The following is an 11,236-nucleotide window of genomic DNA, read 5'->3' on the forward strand; positions in this document are numbered from 1 at the left end:
GCGACAATTAGCAATTACAGATATATAAGCATGTATGCACACAAAGATGGATTGTGTCAGTTGTTGAAAGTATTGTGGTGCACAGGTAAATATTTCTGGCCAGCATAAAACCACAAACCTGGGAGCAGTGGTGAGAGTTGCATTACATTCTGACAAATATAAAAATCAAAATAATCATATAGCAGGAGGAGATAGGATGCATGACATTTTGTATAGATGGAACAAGTGATTATCAAAGGGAAGCAGTCCGACATTGATAAGGAAGTGATTAGGGACCATGTCCAGGAGTCTCCAAGAGTGCTATCTTTGTTGTGATCTTTGGGTTATGAATTCTTTTGGAAAAGTTAGTTAAAATCTTGGTTTGGTAGAAATAGGCACTGTTGGAGGACGTGCTGGACCTTCTGCTGCTTCATGGCAGTTGGTGCCGAGAATGAATTTGAGACTGGAGTAATGAATGTTCAGCATTGGACTCTGCTCCCAGAGTGGTAACAGTGAATCCATTTGGCCACTCTGCCTCTGTCCTCTGCATTGAACAAGTCTCTGCACATTGAATAGATCTCTCTTACACAGGACCAGTTTAGATCTATGTACCTCCTTGTCTCTACTGCCAGCTGAGTTTGCCAGCTTAAAAAAAAAAAATCTTAGTGATTTTTCTACCCTCTCTTCAGTTTTTCTGCTTGGCAGTCCAGACATGTGGTGTTCCTGATGTTCCTTCTGAGGTTAGACCAAAAGGGGGCACCTCCAGAGTGGGCAGTGTCAATTTTCTGGATAGTGCTGTATGTTCTTAGGAGGAGGTGCTGCTGTTTGGCACTGGCTACCTTTGAGTTCTTACAATGCTGCTGCGATAGTTAGGAAAGCTGCCAGAGAAAAGGTGTGGCTAGAATAGATAAATAAATCCCTTTGACATCATTGCATCATTTCCTTTTCCACATTAAAATCTGACCATCACAGATGTATCATCCTTGTTTCAGGCACATGGTGTTCAGACTTTGTGATCATAGTTTCTGCACCTTTTCTTGTAAAATAGTTTACTGAAAGGACTAAATACAGGGGAGGAGAGAAAAACACACAGAGTGCAGTTGAACTCAGTACCCTTCATATTCACGTATGGGCCCACTTGGAAATTCTTGCACTGTTTTTTCAATACCGTGATAATGCTGACAAGAAAAAAAGTTCAAGCTCCTGTACTATATTAAACATGGTGTAATTAAATATATTACTAAAGCAAACTGTAATTGTGTAAATGAACCTTTTCCCCCTTACATAACTATAGGCAGCACTCCTACTCAGGTGAGCCTTAAACTTTTCAGAGTGTTTGACATATAATTGATACAGAAATGTTGGTATTTGGTAGCTGGAATGATATGAATGTTAGGTAGCATGTAAGTATGCCAGTAACAAATTCTTTGACTGATATTTGCTTAGAAATCCATGTAGGTCAACAAATAGTGCTGCAAAACATTTAAATGCCACATTCTCTGTGAGTGACTCAAGAATTTCTGTTCAGTGTTAATTCAAGGTTCTAAATGTTTCCATGCAATCTGGGCTTGTGTTAAAATTCTTTATGCTTGTGGAAATCCCCTTTGAGCAAACCTCAGATTTATATTGGGTTTGTTACCTTTGTTTGTGCTAATTTTCTAGAATATGAAGTTAAATCAGAGTTTATAAGGAATAAGGAGTTGAGTGGTATACATTTTGTTCTTCAGAGAGAAATTGTTTTGCTTAAACAAATGTTGATATGTCTACATTTGATTATATGATTTGCTATGAGCTTCCTAACAAGTCAAAGCAGAACGAGATTTATATGCTTTTTCACCAGAAACTATTTCATGCCCCAACAGAAATGACTCCTTTTCTCAGAAACCTTCCAAGTTGAAGTGGGAGGAGATAGATTGTAAGGAGATGCTACCTACTCAAAAACAACCTCACATTATCCAAGGTGTGGTTGGCTTTGGCAGCTAACCAAGGGGAAACGTAATAGTTTTCATATCACCCACCAAGCCAAGCTATGCTGAAATAAGGCTTTGTTTAACTCTTGTGTTGACTGGACTAACCCTGCCTGTATTCATAGCTGCATTTTCAATTAATATGAATGACAATATTATGTATAAGATAGAGTTAAAACTAACCCCAACTTTCAAGTTGAGATCCAGAATAAACAGCTTTATGAGGATGTACTGCAATAAGGAGAGCCTGTTTACAATAGAGTATGAAATTTAAGTATGGTATAAGGAAGTAATGATATGTTTTGACTAAAAGACTGGCTGGAATACTTCAGATTCAAGTTATGTAGAAATGCAGTTGTAATACTGATAGCTTTGATGTGTTTTTGTCTGCATACTGATGAAATATTCTGGTGTTACAATAAGCTACTTTCACATAGAGGTAACCAAAAGCTGCCTAACTCTGAAATTCAAAAGAAAAATTGGCTTACTTCTGCACTCCCAAATTGGAAAACGTATGTTAATAACTTAATTTGGATGATAAAAACATGAAAAATAAGTCCTTAAAATGCTGTCTAGTCAATTTTCTGATAAAGTAAATTTGTTTTCCCATTTGTGATTAAAATGACCTACAGTAAGATTTTTTTTTAACTAGGTGTTAATTAAAAATATGGAAATGGATTTGAAAAACATTGCAGTTCACAGTGGAAGAATTACCATAACTGATTTGTTCTCACAGTCGTGCCTGTTTTGAGATGTTTTTAAGATGTCTGAGTTACCGGTTCTTTTTCTGCATGATTGTTTCCAAAGCAAAATGTGATTCCAATAAAAACAGTAATTGAATTTACAGTCCACAGGAAAAATTGTTGTTTTAACAGAAACTTACACATTCAGGCAAAGACTTCATGGTTTAGATCTGATACTAAACAATACAAGCTCACCATTTTATGTGACTGTTTGTCTTAAAAAGTTTTCTAATGTAGCATATTTTTTAAAAAATCTATATTCTACTTTTTAAGTTATATAAGCAATTTTTTTTACTGTTAGCTTGGAATCAATATTGTTTAGGTAAAATTTTTTAATGCAACCTTTTAGATGTTAGAGCAGCTTTTTCTGTACAAACAGCTCAGAGTCAATCGATACAGTGGAGCCTATTCACACAATGCGCCTGATGTCTGGGAGGAGGGTAAGGAGAGCTGGCCTTGTGCTTTGGTGCGAGGGTGCAGAGCATGGGGCACTTGTGTGGGAGGCCTGTCCCCTACACGTCTTGTACGGAGCCAGCGCTGTTTGCAGAGGAATGGCGAGGAAGAGAGGGCTGCTCAAGAGCAGCTGTGGATAAAGGCAGGAGGTGGGACTACACTTTGCAGAAAAATATTCTTAGGGCTGACAGAAAGCGCTGTGGAGCTGTAAGAGTTGGTGGTAATATTGCTGCATGTGGTAACAGTGCTGCATGTAGGAAGTAATACCCCCAAAAAACAGCACAGGAGATGGCCAAGAGCTGCCTGACTTTTGCCATATGCACTTAGGACTGAAGAGGCAGTGCTGTTGGTTCCTACTGAGTTCCTACAGCCCCATTCAGCAGGAAAGGGAACTATGTCACACCACCCAGCCCTGGGCAAACAGGGGTGCCCTAGTGAGGAGTCCAGTTTTGCTGTATTTCCAGTGGGAGATGTAACAAGCTCCCCTTGCCATGGTTCAAGGCAGGTGTATTAAACAATTATTAGGCTTTTAATCTATTTTAGTGTCTCTGACTTTCCTTCAGGACATGCTCAGTGCTGACGATGGAAGTTGATAAAGTTCTTAGAGAGGGTGTGCGGAATACCATTTCTCTAAACATTTTAATTCCTCTAACCCACTTTGTTGCCAAAGGCATATACTCTGTCACAAATAGGTTTTCTTTGAGCATGAGACTGCAGCAAGTCTTTATCTCCCAGAAGGAGATACCAAAATGCACCTGGTCAAATATGCTTTCATGTTTTTATTATTATATTTTCAGTATTCATGTCAGATCTTTCCTCATTAAATGATTTGGGAAAAAGGGATGCAAAACAAGGAAATGTGAATCTCTGGCCTAATCAGCTGTGTGCCACCATAGATTCTCTGTATGCTAGTTTTGCAATAAGTTCGAAAGAATGTACTTTTTTCTCAAGTGATCATGAGACTAATTACAAAACAAACAAATGAACAATAACAACAAAAATGGCAAGAACTGTGCTTAGTGTAGAAAAGGCTCTTAATATATGTACATGTAAATATATTATAAATATATATTTTTTTATTATTTCTTTTTTTTTTTTTTTTTTAATTAAGGCTTTAGGTCTCCACTGAATAAAACAATACAGCCACAATGGGAGCTGGCTGCAATTTCCTTGTTGGGTGCTCTTGAAGTGGAAAGGTGGGGCTGGCACTTTAAAGAGTCCTGATGTACTTTCAGGGACTAAAAAAAAATCCTTCATACTTTCTCAAAATCTGTATGCACTGCTTTCAAGGGGTTTTGTTAACCTCGGGCAATTAAAATGGTGAGCAAGATTCCCAAAAATCAGGAGACTTGCTTAAAAATAATTGTTGTTTGGTTCCTATTGCTTACAGTCTAGTTTTTGAGCTTTCAAGATTTATGTTTTTCATCTTTCCTCTGCAACCGTAAAAGCTAGACATGAACTTTATTTTTAAATGAAAGTTGAGATTCTCTTATAATCCCTTGACTCTAGAAGATTTGGCAATGCTAAACGCAATCTGAATTTAGAGTGACCATTCCAAGGTGAATCATTTAGTGATGTGCCCTTAGTGTGAAAGCCAAGTGGGGATTTTTTTTTTTTTTTCTTATTTTGTCTTTCTAAATAATCTGCAAATTGGCAGTAATAACTGGAAGCTTAGAAACATATGACTCCAGCTCAGTAACATCAGGATTTTTGTGTTTTTTCCCGGGACATGAGGATATTCTTACAGAATGTAGGTATTAAGGGCATTCTGCATTAAGATGTCTCTAGAGAGAGGGGGACTTTGGTTGCTGTTGTAGAAGAACCCTTTTCTACTCAATCAAGCATTAGTTGGCAGCAGTTCTTGGAGCAGCAAGAATATCCTGGTTGTTGCCCTCATACAGTTACTGAAAACAGCAAGAGGATATGTAAAAGCTTCAACTCTGAGGAAAAATATTTATAACTATGACAGTGTGCTTCCTTACAATTATTTATGGGCAAAATGTAGAAAAGGAGGAACACAAACTATAAATAATATTCCGTATGTAAACATAATGGCAGCAGCAAATTCTTTTTATTTAAAAATTAATATTGATGTTCATTAATATAAATTACCACATTTCAGATGACTCTGATGTCCTTGAGGCCAGATGTCACTGACTGATTTACAGCTTCCTGGGGGGAGGCGTAGATCCTGTTTTGTCAGTGTAGGCACCGAATTGCTTCACATAGCTATTTTGAACTAGATTAATTGCTGATGTATTGTCAGCAGAGTTGATTCACATCTCAGCTCAGAAATATGGAAAACTGTCTTTAAAATGTATTAACTTGAATTCTGAAATAGAGGAAAAAGAGCATAAAGAATACCTTTGACTCAGTGATCTTTTGTCTCATTTAAGGAACAGTGGTTAGAATACTCCTGCCTAGGAACATGCACATGGACTTTCCATGTACATCATTGGCAACTGAGGAACATTCTTCAGAGGCCAAGTTTAGTCCCTCCTTAATCTTCACTCAGATTTAAACATTAATACAAATGTGTGTAGTGAAGGCATTTAGGAGCCAGTTCTGCCATCTTAGTCACACTGCACGGATCATGTATCTGGATTAAGTTTCTGCGTGCCTCATAACATCTCTCAGTCCTTTGGACCTTGTAGATAGTATTGTTACAAAACAGGGCAGCAAATGTATTTGAAGAGCTGTCAGCAGCCTCCCAGAAACCTCGCTGGTGAGAACACTATTGGGCGATGTCTTTTGAGGCTGGTAGAGTGGATTCAGTGTGTTTGCATCTGTTGGGAGACTAAAGAGAGGAAAAAGCTGGGTTTGAATAAGGATGCGGCAGTGTTTCTCTGACCATTAGTTATTCATTCAAATTTAACCACATGAAATACAGGCACCTAACAAACCATATCTTGTAAATGCCTTTTACTCCAGCAAGTGAAATTCAGAAGATTTGTAGGTAAGCAGCTGTGCATGCTTAGCATAAATGGCAAAGTAATGTCAACTCTATATTAAATATTTTGTTTCATAACAAACATCACATATGAAAAATCTGTGCAGGTCTCTGAAAGCGTGAGGCCCTATGACATCCAGTCAGAAATTACACAGATGATATGAATATGGAGAATAACACACAAACACATTTTTAAATGCATCTGTCATCCATATAAAATCAAATCCATATCCCACTGAAGGACATTGAAAAGCTTTGAAAGATGTTGCAAGGCTTTAGAAATGGTCCATGCTGAACTTGGGATATTTTTCCAATCCTTATAAATAATTATTTTCTTATGTTTGCTAAGATTAGCTACAGAGAATTTGTGTTAAGTCTCTGTGGACAGGAGTACGGAATTTCAGATTATACCGAGCTGAAAAGGTGGTTTAAAAATGTCTCTGTGATACAAAAGCCTTGTATCAAAGAAGCAAATACACCACCAACCCAGTCTCTTTTCTCATTTAAGAAATAAATAAGCATACACTGTAAATTCTAATTTTCAGCAAGTATGTTAGCAAATCCATACTGACCTTGACCTCAGCTTTGCTAATTTTCAAGCCCTGACATTTATTCCCTGAGTAGATTGGTTCCCTTCGTGCCACATGCATAAATACTGCAAACCTTTCCAATGTCTCGAATTAGAGTGTAAGTAAATAGCTGGTTTTAATCTACATAATATTTTGAGAGCAGACGTTCTGTGCTATGACTATTAAGATATACCCAGCAGCCATTTGTATAATACTAAAACCTCTTACATATATTATTAAAAGTAATGCTATCAGCTAGGGCTTGTTTTATGCCACAGAAACTTAAATAATAAAATACAGTGTGGATAAAATCTGCAATAATAGTAACTTAAGCAAAATTAATTCAAGTAACAGATAACATCTGGGGAAAAATGTAATGGTATATTGGTAAGTTATGCAAAGCTAATTTTATAATAACTACCACATCTGTGGAACTCATTTATTAGAATGCTTTACCAATCTTCTTTCCTGCCATTACCCTGTTTTAGAAAAGTTCCTGTATGCTATTTTACTCATTGCTCTGCCTACATTTGTAACAAGGTAATTTGCTAGCCCTCAGAAAAGAGGTAAGTCTGCAGGCTTCTGTGCTGCACAGTCTGACACTTTGCTACTTTGGCCTTTTTAATGCAAACTTTTCCTGGAAAGAATTCTGGGAAAAAATGGCGGCATGTGGGCATAAGTGCAGGGCGGTGTTTGAGCAGGGGCTGCAGCCCTCAGCTGGGACTGTGCTGGGACTGGGTGGGAAAGTAAGGGCGGCACTGAGCGATGCTTCCCACGTGAACCGCTCTGAGGCCGGAGCAGCCTCCAGCCTGTGCTAGACAGCGTGGTTTGAAGAGCCTTTTGGCGCCCAGGAGTTAGGTGCTGTGCGCCCGATACTGCATTTAACTCCTGCTCCTCTGATCCCTTTCAGAGCGTCCCTTTCCCTGCAGCTGACACCGATGTGTCCTCTCTGTTTGTGCTCTGCCTCGCCATTTCTTTCTGCCTGAGTTCTCCTGGACCGCTAGACTGCAATGTGCCTGACAATATTGCCAATTAATCTGAAGGCGTTATCGTCTTGCCAAACTGTTTCTCACATTTCAATAGTTACATTGATTCAAAAGGACGCTCTGAGTAATACATCTTTGTCATAGTGAATAATGCTCAGATAACGACAAATCTTCAGGAATTAAAAAAATGGAGTATGAATTATTTAATGTAGGTCAGTGGAAGTAATTTGCCGCAGATTTACCTGGACTTCAAAAATTAGCAACATTTTTTTAAAAGCTGGCTTTAGCTGTGTAAAACTTACTGTGTCTCCTTCCCAGTTTTTAAATGGATTTCACTGCAGTGCCATTGGTGCTATTAAACATGAGGTTTTGTTCAAAGGAAATACAAAGACTTAATTGTATTTTTTAAAGGAAAGTATTGCATCAGAAGGATTCATTTAAATACGTTGGTTGGCTTCGGGCTCTCACCGCAATTCATTTGTTCAGATTTTCCCCTGGACTTGTTAAGGACACAATGTATAGGAGGAACAATGCGGAATGGCATTTTTAGGTCACTATATTTTGGCTGTAAAATGTAGTACTGCTCATAAACTTACTACTAAACAGAATATTTCATATTCTGCATTGCAGTTTCAGAGACTTTTGAAAAACTTTTGGCTGAATATTGAGACTATTATGGCTCATTAAAGAGCCTAGTTCTGCTGTAATTTAGTTATTTCTTAATGATCCAAGGGTTATTATTAGACACAGAACAGATGAATAAAGAATGGCTCTCTTTAAAGGGATGCACTGAAGTAAGAATATTGTTCTAAAACTGTATGTCTGAAAATCCTGTCCATACTACAGAAATGTATTAGAATAGCTAGGAATTGGTTTTAAAAACCTCACCTACTTTATTTATCTATCTACCTATTTATTGATTTGTTTTAGACCAAAGTGAATAAGTTGAAAATGTTTGAATCTAAATAAAGACCATAGTAGAAGTGAATAGTTATCTAAATGACCAAAAGAAGTAGTTATAACAAAGCAGAAACTACTTGTGAATTCTCATCCAATTTAGCAAATATTTTTCAGTGAGAAAATACAGGTTGAGAAATCAGAGAATGCTGAAATACTTGCTAAACCAAAAGAGCTCTGGTTTTAAACAACATTGGAATTTGAAAACAAAGCTTCTGGTTCGGTTTAGAAAGAACAGCATTTAGTTCAGCAAAGGGTTTTTCCATTTTGATGAGAAAACCTAAACTTTCTATTTCCTTTGTCACTATTTAGACACTAGCAGAGTGCTGTAAAATGTTGGGTCACAGGTGTTGCTGAAAAGCATTTTGTCTCTATAAAATCTATCTTTTTCCTCACTTAAGTTCTTCCTTCCTTTTTGGGCTCTTAGAAACCTGGAATAGCAGTGTCTTTTTTGGGCTAGCTGATACATGGCAGAGAATCCTGAAGACAATGGCGGTGTCCAAACATCACCTCTGAAATGCTTTTTGGACTACGAAATAAGCTTTTAATACAATAAATTAAACTGACAAGGTCATCACTGTTTCTTTTTTTTTTTTTTTTTTTTTTTCACCGTAAAAATTATGGAATCTTTCATATTTTTTTAGCATATTTAACTATAGCAGGTAACTGTAAATGAGCCAAACACCAATCTAGCTGTGATTTCTGAGGTATGAGGAAATTTAATTTATGGGAGCTGCAATTACCCTGATGTGAATTAATGCAGCTGACTTGCACCATGCAAGCAAAATCCTGTTTTGTAATAGCTGACTCAGAACTGGAACATCTGCCTGGTATTCTCAGTGGGCACTTCCCTTTGCAGAGGCCCAAAACATACCATTAGTATACTGTTTCTTAGTCATTCAAAAGTGCCTTCTGTCACCCTGATTGACATGTCACACAAAAAAAGAAAAAAACAGAAACACAAAACCTTGGTCCCTTAAAGGACTCCAGGCAGCATTCTGCATCACTTGAGAGAGACCGAATGAGGATGAAGGACAAGTGCTACATCCAGGTACTCCAGGAGAGAAAATGTCCTTTCCTTACCTAAGTGTTCCTGGAGCAGCAGTTCAAACACCAACATAATTCCAGCAAGGTGTTCCCATGAGCACAGGACTGAGAAATGGGGGCAAGAAGTTGATCTAGCAACAAAAATTGGACCGTCAGTGATTCTTAAATTACAGTGACGTATTAAAATGTTTGATGCAGTGTTGCTACAACTTTACTGCAGCACACTGAATATCTGGAGGGTCTTTTCTGAAGGTCAGGAGGGTCTTTGATTCCAAAAAACAAGATCCCTGTTCAGGAGTGAAATTTGCATTGTGAAGACTGCACATTATCTAGGCACTGTGTTTTCTAAATGTAATTATCCATATGAGTAAGAAGCTGTAGTGTTATGAAATTATGAAAATCATATGTTCTTTCCCAGTGTTATAAACAGGTTCTCTTGAGATGCAGCTAGAAATTAAAGTTGATCTATAATCATTTTTGGTATGCTTTCCAGTTATTAGCACCTGGAGAGTACCACGCACACAGAAAGATATTATTTTTTGTAATTTTCCAAGCAATAATTAAACTTGAATTACTTTTTCTTTCTTTTCCTTTTTTTTTTTATATTATATATATATACTGGCAGTATATAGTTGAACTTGCCCCACCTGCAGTTACCCCCTTCCCTGCTCCATCTGAGGAAGGCACATCTGATATCTATGCATCACTCTCAGCATCACCAATAGCTGCAGATATAGAACCTAAGGTATGGAGTTTTGCTTACTTTTTTTTTCCCCCAGCTGTTATTCTATGAATCTTCCACCATGTTTATTGCTTTTGGTGCCCAGTACTATTTTCTCCAGAATGCATTCACTTCTAAAATAAGTGCTTGAATGAAATTGCTTTTATTGCATTAACCAGTCAGCAAAGGAGGACTTCTATTTGAGTCAGCACCTCCGGCTGCCATCCCATGCAGCTTCATAATCTCAGCATCTGCCTGGCCTGGGCAGTGAAGGAGTGATGCTGGCTGTGTCAGTAAAGTTCTCAAAAGCAGGCTTTGTGTATTGTTTCACGTCTTTGAGCTGACACTGGTCTTATAGAAAATGGGAGGATGTTCTAATTCACATATTTTTTATCGTTGATTACTGCTAGGGGTCTGATCAAGAAGGTCTCCTGGGAGAGCCCAGCCCAGAGGCAGAGTCCTTTGAGGCAGGTACTGTGGCTGTTTTCACTGGTGAAGATCAGAAGCTCACAGTCCTTCCGAATCCCAAATGAAACTATTGGCAACCTTGAGGTACTATTGCTAAAAAAGCTTTTCACTAATTCTATGGTAATTAGCTAGCTCAGCTTTAATAAATATAAACTGTATTCATGCTAAAGCTGGCAAAAAGCACATCCATATGCCATAAGAATGTGAATTAGCCTCTATAAATAGCTCCTAGTTTAGTCAGCTTACATGTGATAAGATAAAAAATATTCAGTAATATAACAACATATATCTTCAGCATCACCATGTGTTAAAGAAACATGGGCCAAATCCTGCTCTGGGAGATGTCAATGATAAAATTCCTTTTCCAGAGTTCAGGATCAGCTTCTGGGATGGAGC

The 11,236-nt window shown here is 37.8% G+C and overlaps 1 protein-coding gene across 1 annotated transcript in view; it reads left to right on the plus strand.

Moving 5' to 3' along the window:
* Positions 1–10,905, plus strand: part of CABCOCO1 (ciliary associated calcium binding coiled-coil 1) — a gene marked incomplete at both ends in the record, with an annotated part of 48,479 nt that extends 37,574 nt beyond the window's left edge. Inside the window, 2 exons of the mRNA XM_079535673.1 lie at positions 10,277–10,396; positions 10,783–10,905. Of these exons, the coding sequence (XP_079391799.1) occupies positions 10,277–10,396; positions 10,783–10,905 (243 nt within the window). The remainder of the gene's footprint in view (positions 1–10,276; positions 10,397–10,782) is intronic.
* Between the last annotated feature and the right edge of the window lie 331 nt (positions 10,906–11,236).

Source organism: Tetrao urogallus, assembly GCF_951394365.1.
Source record: "Tetrao urogallus genome assembly, chromosome: 5".
NCBI classification, from domain to species: Eukaryota; Metazoa; Chordata; class Aves; order Galliformes; family Phasianidae; genus Tetrao; species Tetrao urogallus.